General features: G+C 36.3%; 1 protein-coding gene across 1 annotated transcript in view; it reads right to left on the reverse strand.

Moving 5' to 3' along the window:
• The window catches only part of ABCA13 (ATP binding cassette subfamily A member 13), a 171,639-nt gene that overhangs the window by 66,487 nt on the left and 84,888 nt on the right, over positions 1 to 20,264 (reverse strand). The window contains exons 39-43 of the mRNA XM_041475876.1: positions 4,577 to 4,823; positions 3,528 to 3,617; positions 2,874 to 2,946; positions 1,214 to 1,332; positions 152 to 239 (exon numbers count right to left, since the gene is read on the reverse strand). Coding sequence (XP_041331810.1) covers positions 152 to 239; positions 1,214 to 1,332; positions 2,874 to 2,946; positions 3,528 to 3,617; positions 4,577 to 4,823 — 617 coding nt within the window. The remainder of the gene's footprint in view (positions 1 to 151; positions 240 to 1,213; positions 1,333 to 2,873; positions 2,947 to 3,527; positions 3,618 to 4,576; positions 4,824 to 20,264) is intronic.

Here is a 20,264-nt window from a genome sequence, read left to right on the forward strand (position 1 = left end):
GACGATAAGAGACAGAGGATTTTTTTCCCAATTATTCAAGCACAAGGATTTCATGTAGTGATTTATTATTTGCTAAGTACTGTGATGTCTGAAGCCTGAAAAAGTAATCAATACATACATACAGATGTGCACACATACGTGCAACTCTTACCTTAGCCAGAGGCTGAGATTTGGTGTTATTCAATTTTTTATCTTGAAGTTCAAATCTTTTCGTCCCTCCAAAAGACCAACCACCATATCTGATAGTAGAAATTAAAGTAACAAAAAAGTTACTTTAAGCTCTGCAGTTTTCTTGCAAGGGTAAAGTTGAGATAGGTACACTAATGCTTTATTGTTCAACTGAAAGTAAAACTTCACCCCTCAGAAACTCCTTCCTTGCTAAAAAGAAGAGGGACAATGCAGTTTTTAATTGGGTGAATATCATTGGCTTTTTTTCCGGCAAAGGTATTCCCTTAGATAACAAGTTTTGCTTTCTGAAAGCTGAAATCTTTGATCAACAGGAAGGGGTGTGAGCAAGTGAGGCATTACTGACTTCAGAAACATCTTGAACAGCTTTATTTCTTCCTAAACCATTCATATATTAGCTCGAATCTTTCATCCAACGATGCTCACCTCTATCAGACCAGATGCCCTTTCTTCTAATATATAAGTGGCTAACACTTTCTTCTCCTCAATAAAATCATACATGCTCTAATATTTCCACTTACATTATCAGCAGTGGTTGAGTTGTAAAGGCACATAAATAAAAGAAATAAACTTCAAAATACAGCAGATAACCTCTGTTGCTGATATCACAGAATATGAAGTATTGCCAGGGGCACACCAGCCCTTTCTACTTCAAAGACAATATTAATTGGAGCATATCCACCTCTATTAGATTGAGTCTCTGAGGAATGGAAATTATTTTGATCACCTGGTTTAGATATGCATCTCTGAGATGCTGAAATAGCTCACTACCTGGAAGAAACTCCAGAATATGTCTAGAGGTGATCATCATGCAGCTGCTGAAGGAAGTTCTGAGATGTGACCATTGAGGATCTTTCATGTTACCTTGAATCGCAGCCTAACTCTACACCTTGATAACAATCACCACAGAAAGACAACGACCCTTTATATTCTCAGTGACAAATGTCTATGCCTATCTATGTCCACCAGGAAGGACTGTGGGGTTTATACACAAAGGATAAACAAAGGCTAGACATTTTAAGGTTACCTTGTTTTGTTGGAAGACCTCGCTAAATACTCTTCCACCGGGAACCCTGAAAGATTATAAAAAATATGTCCTTTCTTATTCTTCACATAGGGAGCAGAGGTATTGAAAGTTGGGCACATCTGAAAAAAAGCATACATAAAGTAAGTAAAGCTCTTTTTAAAAGCAGTGGCACTACATTTACCCTTATTTTTGGATTTTGATGCAGACTTTATAGGATTTCTTTTTAACTCTGTTTGCTTTTCCCAGCTTTAACAGATTCTCAATAAATTATTAATATTTTTATGTTTATAAGGCAACTCAAGTGATTGCACCACCTACACATTAGAAATGCCTTTGATTTCCCTTGCAGCCCTGTCAGTTAGTTTGTTTTGAAAACATCAAAACTTTTATATAAGCTTAGGAATGTTTACAGCAATTGAAAAGGCAAGACTGCTTTTTATTTGTTTTTCCTGAGAAGAAACACAAAATAGGCACCAGATAAATATGAGATGAAAGCAAAATTCTAATTTATGTTATAAGCTTGTAAAAATTTAATTGATGAGCTGAACAGAAGAATAAAAGAAGATGTCTTCCAATGATTCAGTGGGACATTCCACAACCAAAGAAAAGGTGAAAGGTATTAGACTCAATTTTCTCAGAAGCTTTACAAAGTACTTTATGCCAATAAACAGAAAAATTTTAATGCTTCTTTGACATCTCAAACCTACAGAAAATAAAAATTCACTCTCAAAGATTGCTCTTACATAGCTCACAGATAAAAGTTCTGCCTCCACTGTCAAGTGACTTCTTTCAGTTTTCATGGTTAATAGACCTCTCCCTATGAAAGTTCCCATTTGTATTTTATTCAACCTTCTTGTATTTTAAGTCTCTTGAGTATTAGAGGCAAACTTATTCCTCATCCAGAAAAGTAAAAAATAAGTTTCCTCCTTCCATTTTTCCCAAAACTACATCACTATATTTCATAGGCTACTCTTATTCTAAATAATTATATCTTCATAAATAAAATAAACTTTTTTTGTAGGATACTCCTTTTTGGGGAAATACATTTGTCACCTCAGATGCAGTTTCATATTTTTGTCTACTACTCAACGCAGAGCAAGTAGCAGGAAAAATAATTCATTAAGAAGGTCTGAAATTCATTATGTTTTTCAAAATCCTTCATTTCTTGAAGCCTGTTGTATTTTGAAATCCAAAATCCAAACCACAAACAAACTCTCACAATTAAATCTCATTCAAGTGTAAATTCCCTGGTGGGTTCTACCAGCTAGGTTCATGCATCCTTCCCTTTGAAAGTATTCCAGATGTTAAGGAAGTGTTATATTTTAACCTTGTTTTACATGAAGGTTTTTCTTACTCAGTCCTATAACACATTTAAAGTAAGTTGCATCTGCTGAAAATAGTTCAGCTGCCTCTGATCCTCTTATTTCAGATCAATCTATAGCCATTTCTAGTGCACATATGTGTTCGTATATATATAAACAAGAAAACTCTGTACAATTTCATTAAGTGAAACAGAAGTAAACCTCCAATCATAACAAAGTCGGACCTGTGAGGATTTATTTCCTCATCACTTTCACCAACCCTTCAAAAACAGCAGCCAAGGAATTATAAGTAATATACACACATTTTTTACATATATAAGTAAATAAAATTTACATACCTCCTGTTCAGACACACATCTGCATGAATCCTGAGGTGACATAGATTCCATCTGCCAGCATGAATTATTTTTTCTAATAGGAATAAATGTAATAAAAATTATAACTTGGAAATGAAAGGAATATGTCTCTTAACAGAAGAAATCCAGAGAGTAATGAGCAGATCTGGCATTCTAACGCCTTCTTAGCATTTCATCACAGCAGCAGCTGTGTCTAGAGTTATACAAATTTTACTTACTTTTATCAAAGTTTATTTATTAAAAATATTTATATAGGCATCAAATGAGCTTCATGTGTCATATTTGCAGCAATTATTAAAGCATTGTCACCACTTCATTCCTGAATTTGGAAATCTAGAATACTTCATAACAAATATTTTCTTTATTGTCTATTCATCTTTCATATGGACATCAGGCTTTATCAAAATCATCCTGAAATTAAGAGGAAAACTGCCACTGGCTTTTAAGATGTATGGATTAGACCTTTAACAGTAAAGCCTACTTTGTTCTTCACCTGAGTGCCAGCTCCTTTATCAGAAACGATTTGTCACTAACTCCATGCTGCCAAAAAAAGGCTAAGAGAATCCATTACACAGAAAGAAAAAAAAATATTAAATGTTCAATATTTAAGGAAATTGTTACATTAGTTACAATTACCCATGTTGTGAACTTGTGCATCTGTGGTCCCAATCAGAGAAATATCCCAGTAGAACCTGAGAAAGTTTTCCTAGGTCACCACCTTCAGTGCTGCTCAAAGAGGACCATAGGAGTATAAGGAGTGAAGAGGAAAGAAAAATAAAAAAATAAAATAAATAAAGACATGTTAATATGTGTAGCTGTATTAACCTTCAGTCTCAAGGTCCTATATATTTTCCAAGAAATTAAAGCACTATAGAATCCATGCATAGGAAACATACCAAAATAATCTCATTTCAAAGAACTCTATGACATGTAAAGAAAATTCATTACAATTATGGCTAAACAAATCTCAACATCTATTCATGGGCATCCTTCTCCTTATAGTCATGCATTTCTAGCTGTTGGCATTGCTAAAGTGTTTTCATGCTTATAAAATAAATTTTTATTATATTTATAAATTCAAACAACATCTTGCTATGTTCAACTGTATATTTGCACAATAAAGAAAGTGACTTATATGTGTGATTAGCACTCTATATATAGATTAATTCCGTAGACACCGCACATTAAAAATAAATAAATAAATAAACAATCTAGTTGGTTTTGAAGCTGAACATACAGAATTAGGTTGAGTAAGAAGAGCAGCAGGCTTTGTAAATACCGTGTGGCATTTTCAAACCCAATAATTGTTCTGAGAAAATAACTTCAGGCCTAAGCAATTTTTTTAAAATGAAGCATGCAAAGGCATGTTCAAATATGCTTGTTCAAATACACTTGTTCATTTACATATAAATGGTCATGGCTGGTATTGATTTGAGTTCAATCTTCTCCAAAGCCTTTGCCCTTTCCTCCAGAAAATCCTTCACACACAAAGCTTTTCTAATTTTATCTTTACCTTATAATAATCTATAAAAGTGTATTAAACATCTATAAAAAAACTCCACATAACTATTGCAAAAAGTAACCTATCATTCTTTCTAGAATACAAGAAGGTCTTTACAATAGGAGAACTCAAGGGTAAAGGTCCCAGAGCCCTGGATATTGATGATGATGGATGAGCTCTTTACCTAAAGAAGGATTCTGCATTGTCGTAAAGTCTTGGTGTCAGCTTGAGAGAAGGATAATCGATAGCCAGCGGCTTCACACTAAACAAGGCCATTGCCAGCGCAACAAAGAGGACGGGCAGCAGCACATTTGACAGGCTTCCTCTCCAGTCTCGCCTTGTGTGGTGAAACCTCTTCATCAGAAGGGCAACAATCTGTGTGAGAACAAGACGGGCTCCACACATACTCGAGGCTCCGGCAAGTGAAATATCTAAGTGAGACAAAGAAAACAACCTCTTGACAAACACGGAAAACCAAAGTGAACTTTCGCATGTTATGTTGTAAAATACAGAACATGACAGTATTTTAGCTCTAATAAAATCAAAGTACATAAGCCCAGCATGCTCTCCTGAATGGAATAGTATAGCCCCATACTCCATCACTTCCAAGTATGACCAATTAACTAATTAACTCCTCCTGTGAAGGAAAACAGATATTCAGCTAACACATTTCCATAGGTTCCCATGCACAGCTAATGGCTTACTGAATACTACTGAGTACTACTAAGTACCCCCTATGGTCCTGCACTGGTTCAACCATTCCTTGTCCATTCCACCTTTCTTCCTGGACAAATTACTCTGACAAACATGGCCTGTACTCACACTAATGTCTTGATCTACCTTGACTGGGATTAGCAGCAACTTTTCCACAGAAATTTCAGTGGATCCTCTTCAGAGCATCACAGCTGCTAGGCACATGGATTCTCATAAAAGCATTCCCTTTACTTCCCTGCTCATATGGGACTGATAAAATTTTCATATTTGTTACTTAGTCTCTTCAGTTTTCAGAGCTCATGGGCTGTCCTTCAGATTCACATGGGAGTGTGTCCACATCTTATTCAATCTTTACTGATAGACTCTCCCTTAATTTTATTTGATCGTTCTCTGTCAGACACTTGTGAATCACACCAATGACTCTGCCTCCATTTTAGCCCCTAATGCCTTCTAGTTATGTGCAGGTTTTTATCAAACTCTCTTGGCTGTGGCCTTGTCCAATTGAATGTCCTTCAACCTCTTTCTTTCCTCACAGCATTGCAGAGTGTCTGACAGATTTACTACCACCGGTATTTGTACCGTAGCAAGACTGAATAGCCTGTTTATTACAGTGCTCAAAGTCATGCTATATTTTATGAACACTTGTGATTTGCCTCTTATTACCTTCCCTTCTGCTTATTGAGAGCACTCTAACCAGCATTTCCACATTCCATGTTTAAACAGTTACAGGTATGGAAGTTCTCAAGTAACCTCAAATTAATTGTCCTTAGAACAGTTTTTTTTCTGAGTTAACAGAATTTTAATCCCAGACCCTTTGCATTGTTCTAACGGAGTATTTTTAGCCAAGCAGTGAGGCAAAGAGGGAGAAAAATTAATCAGATAATAAGTCAAACTTCTGACCATGGTCATTGAACAAACAGCTCAAATTCTGCACTCATTACTCCAGGTAAATACAGGTTAATCACCCTCAGTGCCTGGGAAGGTCATAGGTCAAATTCTTCAGAAAACGACTCCCAGGATATTGAAAACAAGAAATGACCAGGAATAAACATTTGAACTGTGTCACCTGAGAGCTTAGCATGAATACAGGACTGGTTTGGTGAATGAAGGATGAGCAGTGTGTGCTATTTTAATTTAACAAAGCCTGTGACGTGGTCTCCCACAGCTGAATAGGCTGCGGAGGACAAGGCCCACTGGTTAGACTGACAGGCACCGCCCTGCAGGCTGGGAGCAGGGATACTGAATCCAACTGAGGAGCAGCTGGTGAGTTAGGGTGTTCCTTGGGGGAAAAGATGAGCAAAACACTGGCTAACAGTACCTTTTAACACAGACATGTGTGCATACCTGCACCTGCAGGGGATCCACCCTGTTTGGAGTCATCTTTCTGTCAGGCACTGGGGTCAAGGAGAACCTCCTGGCAGCAGGAGTAGCTCTCTGGCAGCACCTGAGAACCTTAGTGGCATCAGGGAGCAAAATCTCTGCTCAGGAAAAGGACAAGCTACAACAGGCACCAGCTGGTACCTGGAAAATTCTGATATCATAAATCAGGAGAAGAAATTGCACCCTGAAGAAAACAATCAAAACTCAAGACTGGCCTGGACATGGTACTAAATAACTTGCTCTTGACTTGCTTGACCTGCATTTTCAACATTAATATTCTCTGATTTTAACAGACTATAGGTAATAATTTGGGGGTTATTTTGGGGGAAGGGCAAGGGGGGAAATTCCAGTATTTATTCCTTTAACTCCGCAACAGAATTTATTTCTTTTTTCCCCAGAAAATCCCATTGAGCAGAAATTCTCTCTTTAAGACATTCTAATCACAACCATAGCTAGCTAATTTGACAGCTAACACAAATGGGATTTCAGCTTTTGAATCTGTGGAGAGAAAAAGTAGCTTCTGAATTCAGATTGTGATTCAGCTTTCAAGTGCTCTGATCAAGAAGAGTTACATTTTAGGCTTGGAATTTTTTGTTACATAAATTGGAGTAGGAGGAGGAGACACTTGTTAAGAATTTTTTATTTTTTTTTAAGAAAACTTCTTAGGAATGTATTAAGTTCTTCATATTATCATGGTAAGACTCTTAATAGTTGTCTCAATACAGAAATTGAGACAGAGGCAGAAAAATTTTCAAGGTATGAGTGTTTTTAGACAAAAACACAGCCAGTAAGTGCTTCCAACTCAACATCCCTGAAATCGTGAAGTATACCATCTCTCATTCATCTAAGTAGCAAAATGCCAGAAAAGAAGCACAGAATTCAATATTTTCTGTAGTCTCAGACCTTATTAACATGATATGTGAATGAAAGTGTCTTCAAAATATTTGACCCTTTGAATCTCTGAAAGGCAACTATGACATCTACTTTCTGGGGACAGAAAGGGAAATCAGAGCTGTCATCCATTCTTTTTTCTTGACAAACAGAGCAGAGATAAATTATAACAACTTAATTCAGATTGCCAAAGGAAGAAAAACTGTCACCATGAATATAAATAATTGCCCATTTTGTCCAATATCCTGACTCTTACTCAATGTTCATAATGCCAATGAGCCAAGACACACCCCAAGAAGATGCAATAAACCATTATAGAGGAAGCATATGTTTGGCTGTTTAACTCATGCACTTTAAAGTGATTTATCTTTTATAAAACTTCATATGTTTATTGTTTAAAATTCTAATTGAAAAGGGTGCCAAATATCTTTCTGATTATCTTAAATTTCCATATTTGTGACTTTGAATTCCGTCATTTCTTTGTGTTTCAGGTACAAAACAAAATTCTAGTGTACTTGTTTTGAATATTTTCTATTTGAAGATACTGGATGGGCTCTTAAATCTTGCTTTAGGAGACAGGTTATAGAAGTTTTCAATCCATCTTCTGCATCAATAATCTCAACCTTTCACTCTCCTCTTCTAAAAATCATTATACTCCTAATCAACCTTGCTGCTTGTCTCAAATTCTCTTATATTGACACTGTATCAGTCTCAAGATATAATGTGTTCAATGCAGCTGTCTATCAGACATGGAAACACTACTGATTTATATGATATTGTTATACAGGCTTGTACTGATCAACTTGTTTTCTTTATGCAACATGCCACTTCATCTGACTGCAGCCACACTGTGAAAAGTGGCCTGCATTGGGCTTTCCATAATAGACTCGATATGGCTTTCAAGATTCCCAAGGTATTAAATCACTCTTTGAACTAGAACGTACAGAATTAATTTTTGCTTCATAAAGCTTCTAAGTAATTCACCACCTACGTCTGGTGTGTATGTCAGGATGCATAAAAACAGCATATATTTATGGGAAAACAGCTTCTGATTATCACTGAGAATGATAAAGGCTAGAAGACAAGACCAGCTGACCTCTCTGTTATGAAGTCACTTTTTATGCAGAAAGCTTATGAAAATATCCTCATTAATAATTTAGATCACAGAATTAAAAACCTGACCCAAGTGTTAGAAGCTGTCTTGCTTGACTTACAATTGCAATTATCCACCAGAAGTGCAATTATGTTCACAATTAACTTGTACTTCCCAATTCATCCAGACTCTCCTTTGTATTACAGACAAGACTTTTGCTAGTTGCCAATACATATGAGGTTAATATGAGGTACAGGGAAACAGAACAAGGCCTAAAATCCAGAGACAAAAATTATCAAAATCCTTGCCTATAAACTACTCTAGAATTAGGAGTAGAAACAATTATTGTAAAAGTGTCTAAAGTGGTATTAGATGATCCTTTTCTCCTGTGTTTTTCACTTCTAGAAAACAATGTAATTCTAACGCTTTTTCACAGTGCGGAAGGAAAGATGGGTTATGCAGTAGATAGACTAACAGCCAGGAGCATACATTTTCTATTCTACTTCTGTCACTTTGGCATTTAGGCAAGCCATTTAGAGGAGCTCCAGATTTTGGGACGGTAACACCTGGAGCTGCAATACCCTGGCAAAACAGGTGAGCTAGCTCATATGAAACTGGTTGCATTCGGAGGCTGCACATATTTATTGGATTATCAGAAGTTTTGTGCCAGCAAGTAGTTGTAGGCTGAGCAAGTGAACTGATATCATTCTGCATTTCAGCACACACCATACTGGCCCAGAGGCAGTGCTAGCCTACCAATCTGGGCACAGCATTTCATTAGAGGATATAAAAACGTCCTTCCTCTTCTTGCACATTTTTCTACTCATTATAAAAATTATTATTATATTGATTTTGTTTCCAGGAGGATTTTGAAGACAGATTTTCATGTGGGGAATGTGGATAAAAGGCAGTTTGATGGTATAAAGTATAAAGGGAATGCATCTGGTCTGTGTTTCATACAGTGACTGATTCTTGCCTATATCTAATGGAATAATGCGTTCTCTCTATCCAAAGCTGATCAGAAAAATATTTATTTTGGGGAAAATTTCACAGGAGAAGTTCTCTTGGGGCATTTGTACATATAAATCCTTCTATTCCTCCCCTCAGGCCATTTTTAATTTTAGGCATTGTGAATATTTCTTCTAAAACACTGCTTCAAATTGTTTCCATTTTAAGAATTTCCTCTGTAAGAGTTTCTCCCTGCTCCATACATATTGATTAAACTAATTAAGTAACATTTTTGAAGGCAAAATATGTAGGGTTTTAATTAAAAATTTGGCTTTACATTCTGAGTGCCAGATCCCAAAATAGGATTCTGCATAGGCCTGAAGACCTTTGAGACAGAGTAATAGAGATCTAGGAAATCGTAGAATTCATCAGTAGAATTAACATGTTTTAAAGCCAAGGAATTGGTGTCTGTCACTCTCCAACCTCATAAAGAACTCCCTTCACAACTCAGATCTCCCAAGCCCTTTTCCTCAAGCCAGACAGTTGACCGATTAGACAATTTCCTTCCTTTATCTAAGATGTTATTCTTGTTCAAAATCTGACACGCTTAATATTTTATCACACTGAAGACCACTGAAAGGACAGTGTGAACAATACATCTGATTCCTACTGAAAAATCAAGAACCAGGGTGACCAGAAAAATGTGCTGCATACTCTCATTGAAGAAACTCCAACACCCAAATCTCACAATCTAAAAACCTGTCCCTAGAAGAACTACCAGCAAACTCATAAAGGAGCCTCTTTAAGCTCTTTATTATTTTTTATTTCCTAGAATAAGGGGTATGAACAAAAGTTCATTTGTACACAAAAAGCTTAGGAAAAGAATGGGGCAAACTCCTTTCAAGCTTATCACTGCATTTAAAAGAAATACATCCTAAAATCAGGCCTAAACAGAGTAGGAATTATGTACTCCCAGCAATGTATAAGGGGGTGAAGAACCGGCAAGATACAATTGCACTTAAATCTTAGAGGGAGAAACACTTTACAGTACCATCACACTTGACACATTGGAAGGAGATATATCTGACTTGCACTAGTTAAATGAAAGACAGAAGTGTAAAGTGGGTTTCTGCAAAAGAAAAGTAAAAACATCCAGGTGTTAGAGAGCAAAAAGCCCTCATCTATAAAATAATTTTCTTTATTCTTACTTGCTGTGTTGTTATTCAAGCAGTAACAGAGGTGTATCTAAGCAAGAGCATTTGATCCTGGACATCACTCTTTGCAGCCAAGATTTTCATTTAGGTTTGCCACAGGGTGTAAACGCATTGCACAAATTACAAAAGGCACATAATTAAGTGGCAATGGAAAATATGTGTCCAAAGAAGGACAATGAATCTGATGAAGGCCCTGGAGCAGAAGTTTTATGCAAAGTGGCTGAAGGATCTGGGGTTACTTAGCCTGCAGAAAAGGAGGCTCAGGGGGGACCTTGCCATGCTCTTCAACTCCCTGAAAGATGGCTGTAGCCAGGTTGGGGTCAGTCTCTTCTCCCAAGAAACCAGTGACAGGACAAGAGGAGTCTTAAGCCGCACTAGGTGAGGTTTAGGTCAGACATTAGGAAGAATTTCTTCACAGAAAGTGTGATGCAACATTGGAACAGGCTGCCCAAGGAGGTTGAGGAGTGACTGCCCTGGAGGAGTTTAAGAAAAGACTGGATGTGGCACTCAGAGCCATGGTCTAGTTGATATGGTGGTGTTAGGTCATAGGCTGGATTTCATGATCTCAGAGGTCTTTTCCTACCTAAGTGATTCTGATTCTGTAAATTTGTTAACCAAAACATGAACTCCACTCTTTTTTTATTATTTTGTTGGGAGAGGAGGAACTGTTAAAACAGAGAATTTTCAGCTTAAAGTATCACATGAAATATGACTCATACAAACACTTCAAGCAATCTAAAATACTCTACTCCTTTTGAACCTTAACCCTACCATGGGATAGTTTTTGGATAGGTAACTAGCGGACTGGAAAATAATTAAAATTAGGACTAATTTTTGAGTACTGAATAACCCAGTTGAAGAGAATACATTAGGTTGTTCAACAAGATAGCTCTCAAAATAACCTGAATACAGTACATCACCTAGATTCTCAAGAGCTCATTAAATGCAGCAAATTACTATACCTGTCCCCCAAACTCTCCAACTTTTGTAGAGTTTACTAGGTGAACTTGATCAGAGTCCCTACCTGAATCTACTTTCTCGACATCCAACCACCACCACTCTATGCTGCTGCAAAGATCTACAAAACAGTCAGAACAGATTTTAAGTGTAAAAAAGAATACAACTTTATTTTGTCTCGAGGCATAGCATAGCCTCATTCACATTATGAATACCATCCTTTAATTAATTGAATTTCAAGAACTTGCACTTTCTCAAAGTTAGAGCATACTAGAAGTATGAACAATAGATGAAGAGATGAGCACCACTGAAAGCAAGCAAAATATTTCTTCACAATTATACAAAGTAGATTACAACTAAAATTATATTCTAGTTTTCTCTTCCTTTACATGTTCACAATCACAACTACTTATATGAAATATGAATTTAGGTATCTGAAATGCCCATTCAAGACAGAAAGAAGGTAAGCCAGCCTCTTCAGTTAACATGTAACTAATACTCACATGCCTACAGAATTTCCTGATCGTTTTAACCCTCTCTTTAATGCAAGAATACTCAATCTCATATCAATACAAAAAGACAATTAACCTTTGTCATCAATCCTATTAAGTAACAGAAAATCTTCTAAAAGTAAAAGTGCCACACCATGCACCATATATGTGGTAGTAGATAAAAACTTTAAAGCAGATGTGCATTACAACCACACTCTAAATGTAAATTTGAGGAAGCAAGAAAGTCCAAATGGCATTTAGCAAATAACTAAAATAGTCAGAAAGACAATGATCTGAGACCTCTGCTTTTAATTTTTGGACCTGCTTTATAATCTTGCCTTCACAAACCTGTTTTTCTGTTTTATCTACTCATTGCATTCAGTTTTAAGACTAGACTGCAAGCTGTCAGAGGTGGTAAGGACCTGGGTTTTTTATTCTTACTATTAATCCGTAGGTTGTCTGAAACAACAGGGCATGACTTTAGACTGGGTTTCCAAGGCACCGTGGCTCATACGATAAACAATAATAGCTACCACAGCAGCTAGGAAAAAACAACACCCTTGTTGCTGCTCAAGTGCGAGCTGGTGTCAAAACACCCCTTGTTTTTTTACTAGTGTGGAAATGGGCAGGAATGTAGCCATAGCAGAAACTTGACGGAGCGTATATTTATTTGGGAATGTAACACTTCCACATTAGAAAAGCACTGTCATTACTTTCAATGAAGGGAATTAATTTTCTAGTGCAAAATACTCTCTATCTTCGCCTTCTCCAGCCATAAGAACACAGTCAGTACCTGAGCATAAAGAAATGGGAAACAATGGTGCTGTCTTCCTATCCATCACCCTACAGACACCATGGAGAGCCAAACACAGTTGCTACACTGGCAGCCAAGCTAATCTGGTGAATGGCCACCTAAGCTGGTCTGGGCCTGGTGGAATAGGAGGACACACTGCTGCATGCACCATTCCAATCATTCAGAAATAGAGGGTTTCAACTCTTTCTATATTTGTGATGCCTAAAACAATCTCTTTTGTTACATTTCCATGTTTTTTCCTGCTTTGCCATAATTTATATATCTTCATCCTAGCTAGGATTTTTATCAGCTTAAACTATGCTGAAAAAGAAGTTGGAATCAAACACCAAGAATTTTTATTAGAATTGTGTGGTGAACTCTACTGCGGCCAGGACAACTTCATAGTTATGGGATGGGAATACTCTTTGAAAAAAAAAACCAAGAAAACAAAAAAAACCAAACCCAAAACAAAACAAAAATGAAAACACAAAACAAAAAACCCAAATATTCAGTCAAGTAGACAGGCTATCATGTCTTGGAAAAGAAAATTACTGCAGATTTGAAAACTTTAAGTCCCTGATTTTGAGTTTCTGCGTGGTTAACTTGTAACATTAACAACTATGCTAATTTCAATTTCCAGGAGATAATTTTGCAAATAGATACCCTTTTATTGCAGTACTATCTCCCCTGCAGTGATGCACCTGCTGTGAATTGCCACATGGAGGAGGAGACAAGTAAAGGAAGAGCTGTAAAACAAGCACAGACCGTGGCTACAAAATGGAAGCTTAGTTTCACCTTCTGTACTTTTTGAAGGTACAACAGTAGAAGAAAAGCACAAACTGTCAGAATTGCAAAAAATATCCCAATTCATTTCATATGTATCATATCTATGTCAGACTTGGCCAAGAGAAAGAATACATTTGTGCATGCACAGGCAAACAATCATCAGATACATCTTGTACACTAGAATATATGCTCTTATGACAATAAGCAGCACAATTATTGAGGTTGGTTCCTCTTCTTTCTAGAACTGTAAATCAATACTCAGAAAGCTGTTATAATTTAACCCACTGAATTCAACCTGTAGACTCAAGTTACAACATTTCAAGATTGAATCTGATGCAGACAATAGGGCTACAACCCACAATACTTTTGCTGTGTTTGGTGAAAAACTGGTGAAAGGGACGGACAGCAAGAAAATCTGAATTTTGCTTTACCACTTCCCATAACATTATGTGTGAGACTTAATGCTAAGTATCTTAGCATTTCCAATTAGACAGATTAAATAGAGCAACAGAAGAAAGAACTATATATTCAAACCAGGTGTTCTCAAACACTTCCCACAGGTTACTGCCAGAAAGGGAACTTTCAAATAACAACTGTCCATTGTTGGACTGCACATGGCTTCTGTCATGCAGCTGCTCAGTTTGCATGAGTGGTCTTTGAAAACGCTGTGTACAGCACTCTGGAAGAAGCCTCTTGGAATTGCTCAGAGGAAACTCAGACATTAAACAGAGGAAACAACTTCAGCAGGGCCCAGATTTCACCATGACAGACAAGGACATTCTGACTCACTTTAACTCTCAGAATTTTTGCAAGTATTACCTTAATGCAAACAAAGTACTTGCTCTAAAATACTGCAGCTCCCACAATCAGGAATATTTTTAGACCACATCTCTACTGGAGTTATTCTATTAATAAAAAAATCATATCAAAGTTTGTGCAGGGAAACAATTCAAAACTGAATGTTCTGCAGGAGGCATGTTTTATTCAGACCTGAAGCTATAGCAAACAATTGAAAAATGTGTTTGATGAATAATCTCATTCATCAGGCATTCAGGTATCTCATAAATAGTAGTATTAAAAGCTTCAAGGATCTGGATTAGCAGAAACAACGGCTTCATTTTTTCTAATGTCTCCAATGAATATGGTAACCTGAATAAACTGTAAAATAGACCTAGAGACAGATAGAAAAAAAAAAAAATTACATGACTAAAAATTTCCACCTATACAGAAGTCCAACACCAGGTCTATTATCATGAAGTCCCACTTATATTTCAAATGAGGAATTGGCTAGCAACAGTGTAATATAAATCTTGCATCACCTTATAACAAGTTTACCATATAAAAAGCTGGCAAAAAAAAAGGGCAGTCCTAAGTGCTCTACATACTGCCCTTCACACTGAAGCTACTGTACATGTTGTCCCTGTAACTCCTAAACTAGTGGTATTTTAGTTTTCAGGAAAACAATCAAACAAACAAAAAACCAAACAAAATCCATGTAGCACTGCAGAATGTTGCTATTATCGAGAAAAAAAAAGTGTGAATATTGCTAAAGTCTTTGTGGGCTTTTGGTGCACAAAAGGAATGTTTTAGCAACAGAGCAGAGACAACAATTTCACCAAAGGAAATACTTTTGAGAAGGAACTGGACAGGTGAAAATCTAGCTTCATATAGAAGCATCAGCCTCAGTGTCTTACTAGCCCAACTAAGTGGCATAGTACACCTTCTATATACCTAGGGTATTTACTCAATAAATGACGCAAGACGGTAGGAAGATTTCATGAAGCCCCTTCCCTAAGCAATGTTCTGTTTCAGAATGAAAAGTAAGCAACTTACTCTTCATAAGCATTTCTTTAAAAAATTGGTCATTTACACTACTCTATATAATTGAAGTTCAAATATCTGTGTTGCTAGCACAACAACATTAATAAAGCAAAACTGTTTTAAAACACTTGTGTGCATGTGTGTACATACACACACACTTTCTTCATCTGTAAAAATATATATACACAAACACAAAAAATCTATAAAATATACACTCCACTTGTAAGCCCAAGCAAGGCAAGAAACCATCAGAAATTACTTTCCATGTAAAACCTAAAGACTAGCTATTAGCAACAAATACTTTCTGACACCATATGTATGACTTTGTGTTGATAATCTAAGTGAAAATTTTGTTCAACACATAGACCCCATATTATGAGGGAGAGAAATAATAGTTTCTGTAGAATATGAGGTGTGGGAAGGCAGGTAGGGTTAACCTACACTCATGTCTCTGAAATAGTTACTTCTAAACAGAGACACCGATGCTTCGTGTCTACAATATTCTTCTCATAAATCAAGGTATATTTTGCAAGGTGGAGTATTGAAATAATTCCTAGGTTCTTTTATGCTAATCTTACAGGGAATTCAAAGAACTGAGCTCCATTTAAAAATGGATGTTAAAAAATAACTTCAAGGATATTTTAAAAATCATTGTCAAGCCCTTTTTTTTTGCAATTACAGTGAATTCAATTTGTCATAGGGTATTAAAATATACTATTTAAGAATAGAAGAAACCACTTAATCACCTACCAAAAGACATCAAATTCCACTCTGCTGCTCATGTGCAGAAATCAATAACACCCTTTACTATAGCATATTTTCTGTGAAGACCCAAGTCTTGTGCCAAATGCACCAGGAGAAGCAATACACTTCCTTGGGTAGAATAACTCCAACTGCTAATTAACTCTTTCCTGTCTTTAGATTACATCTATTTGCTTACTTTTTGCTTCCTTTGTTTCATTTCTCTCTTCTGCTCAAATAAAAGGTAGAATTATACTTTAACAGACAGTATTCTCCATGCATTAAAAAAAAAAAAAAAAAAAAGGATCTTTAAACAAACCACTTCTCTATCTTATTTTTGATAAACTACATCAGAGGAGCCCTGATAGTGCATTTATAAGGACTTCACTGCCAACTTCCAAATATTAATTCTTCTCTGCTCACTTTCTGAATTCTCAATTTCTCCCTAAAGTAATTCAAACTTAAATATTTGGACAAAAAAGGTTGTACTAGTATTCTAGCATCAGTCTCATCAATTTTGAATGGATAGTCAAAATTACCTCTTTGCATCGTTTTGTACATTCAGCTCAAATATAAATCACCTTAGCTGTCTTAAAATGCTTCTCAACCAGGATCAGCAGATAACTCAGAGTCAGTGTTTTCCAGGATATTACTCCCCATTACACAGACATGTCTAGCATTTGGCTTAATTAAAATAACCTTTATTTAAAATGGATTCAGCTTTTCAAGTGATCTAACTCAATTCTAAGGACTGGTCTCACTTATCACCTTTTAGCAGTTGTCTTTCTTTTTCATCAGCAAGGTTATGTTTTCTTCAGCATCAGTCATGAAGACAATTAAAATGCAGAGTTGAAACACAGGTGAAATTCACAAAAGCTCTTCATTCTGATATTTCACTATTAACAACTGCTTTTTGTCAGCTACAATTTCATAGTAAATTAGCTTTTAGCTGAGCTTAATGAGTACTGTATATTGTTCATCTCAACAATCCTAACAGGAGCAAAGTCACATTTGGCCCAATATGGTTCAAAATGGCTAACACCAGTTGCTTCAGGGAAAGGGTTAAGCAACATTAAAAAGTAATTATGCTTCCACACCCATCCTTTCAGAGGATAACTTATCCAAGAAGTCCAGAGGCATATAAGCTTTAATAGCACTAGTGTTACTATAGCTCTTCATATTATACATCCATTAATAACCATTCTTTGGCTATTTAAAACCTATTGCAAGTCTCTGTAACATTATATGGCAGGAAAATTCAAATGTTATTAATTACTGTGTGCAAAAATATAATGAATAAATTTTGAATTTTCTACAATTCAGTTTCATTTTACCTCAAGGGTTCCAACAGTATTTTACTGCCAGAAGGGACTAGAGCCAAAGCTGGTATCTCCCAGAAATTTCTAAGACAATGAATGCTACAAAATTAAATAATTTGGCTCTCCAGCAAAACATCTGAGTATCTTCATTCAACAATATTGGTCCCTGAATGAGCCAATGAGACCGCTCACTATCCTATTACCTGCTTTTGCATGTGTTCAGATTATTTTGGCTACTCACCTTTTGGAGTTGCTCTTAGCTCTCCTGATTATTTCTGTATATATACTGCCTACTGTGGTTTATGATAATTTTATTGTCCTCCATAGAGTTGGTTTCTCCATTTTCTCTAGGCTATTTGGCTTCAATGGTCTTGTCAAACAGGCATTGCAAGCTCAGTCTAACCATTTCTCTGCCTGCCCTGTATACACCTACAAAACAATAACTACCGTGTATTCCAACTATGTATAAATTAATAATGCATGATTGTATTACAATATATCCATGTACTATGTCTGCATACACAATAATCCCTGAGTTAAAAACAAAATTTTAACTGTTTTCACAAAAAGGTGAGTTTTAGTCTAAGGTTTTTTCATTGGAATAAAACTAAAAATTTTGAGAAAACCATTCACAATGGAAACAAACTACTATATAACACAGTGTGCTTTGCATCTTTAAAATTACCAATATTAAAACTGTTACAATTAATTTAACTAATGGACCACTACTTACCTATAATATTTGCATTTGGAAATGCTCAAATAGTTCTGAGTTTATTTTACATTATTTTCATTGCTGATTTTAAGCAGCAGCCAATCACCAAACAGCTGCTTGCCCATACTCCCCCTCCTCCAGTAGGATGGGGAAGAGAATAGGAAAAGAGAAAGTGAGAAAAATTGTTGGTCAGGATACAGGCAGTTTCAGCAGTAAAGGAAAAAGGTGGAAAAATAAACCAGAAACAAACAAACCAACTAAAACCAAAAAAATCCAACCCAGATAATGCAAAGGCAATCATTCACCACCTTCCACAAGTAGACATGCTCAGCCACTGGTAGCAACAGCTACCTCCTCAAAAAAGCTTTTGTTGCCAAGAATGGTACTCTGTGACAATAAATAACTCTCTGGTCAATTTAGCTCATCTGTCCAGGTTGTGTCCCCTCACACCCTCTTTCCCATCCTCAGCTTACTCATAAGTAAGGAACATGGGAAAAGAGAGCATGGGAAAAGAGAGCACCTTGGCACCGCAAATACTACACAGTGATAGCTAAAACAGTGGCGTGTTATCAACACTGTTTCAGTCACAAACCCAAAACACAGCACCATACATGAAGAAATTGAACTCAATTCCAATCAGAGTACACTAAGACACTGTAAAATATAACTAGAAATTATCTCAGCTCTGACTTCAGTGAGATACTGTCATATTTTGCTGAAATAATGTCTCTTGCATGTTTTTGGCATTGGTGGTCAGCCTAAATCGTGTACTGATTTTCTGCAGATTCATTTAAGAAGAGACATACACACCTCTCTGCTATGCCTCCTAGCCCAGGAGACATTAGACAACATTTTGATTTCTGCACAATCCTGACACCTCAAGAGCTCAGCAGCATTAAAGGATAGCCAACACCCCTGCTTGAGCTCAGATCTGTGCTTTGTGAAAGCATCTCTTCTAGCCTAAACTCTTTTACAAATCAAATAGCAGCATCCTGTGATCTCCTCAATAATCCCAGCTGCTTGCTCTAAGGGGTTTTGAAAATTCATGTGACCACTTTGACAAAAGAAAGTTTGACTGTCTTTGAACCTGCTTTCAAAGACAAAGTTATACAAGTCAAGCTATCACCCATGGAGTATTCTGGTTAGCTTTGACAATGATGGATACCTTTCATGACCATTTCCCAGATCCCTTATGCCTACACTTCACAACTGTCCTTAATGATGAATGACAGTCATCTGCAATGAATGACAATTTTCCAGTACTCTCATCCCCAAAGAAATGGCATTATCATCACATATTCTTGCTATAATTTATCAGAGTGAAAAAAATACAGTCTCTGATTACTCAATTCTTTATTAATGTAATAACTTAAACAAATACTACTTTATACATTTTGAGATGCAGATGGGAAAGTATATCAAGTTCTTCAGTGGAATATACTGTATTCATTACTTTAGGAACTGTAAATCTTACTCTTTAATGAAAATGCAATGTGGAGAAGACAGATTTTATGATTTGAAACTAGTTCAGATGTCCTAGCTGAGTCTTGAATAAATAAATTGACTGCTATAAAATAAGGGATATTCAAAATTGTGTTTTGAATAGAAGGCTCATTCTCACCACTGACAAAAGTGGCAATTTTATTTGCTTAGTGAGGTTGTTTTAGTTTTATACACTTATATCTTCACTGATTCCAGATGGAATAGCCCAGCTAACACACCCTCTAGAAAAAGTCATCTATTCAAGCTTGCACTTTGTGAGAAAAGGTCTCACCTTAGACCACCATTATTGGCAATGATTACTTATTACTGGCAGATTCAATTGAATTTATCTTAACAAATAAAGAAAGCTTGGCTGAAAATTGTTATTTCTGTTGCAGTAACATTAAAGGTCCACAGATCAGGACTTCCCTGTGCCTGTACTTTATAAAAGCATAATGAAAAGTACTGCACATAGAACAAAGTGCTTGACATCTAACCAAAGAAAACTATAATCTAAATGTCAAACT

Source organism: Pyrgilauda ruficollis, unplaced genomic scaffold, assembly GCF_017590135.1.
Source record: "Pyrgilauda ruficollis isolate IOZ18807 unplaced genomic scaffold, ASM1759013v1 scaffold37, whole genome shotgun sequence".
Taxonomy (NCBI): Eukaryota; Metazoa; Chordata; class Aves; order Passeriformes; family Passeridae; genus Pyrgilauda; species Pyrgilauda ruficollis.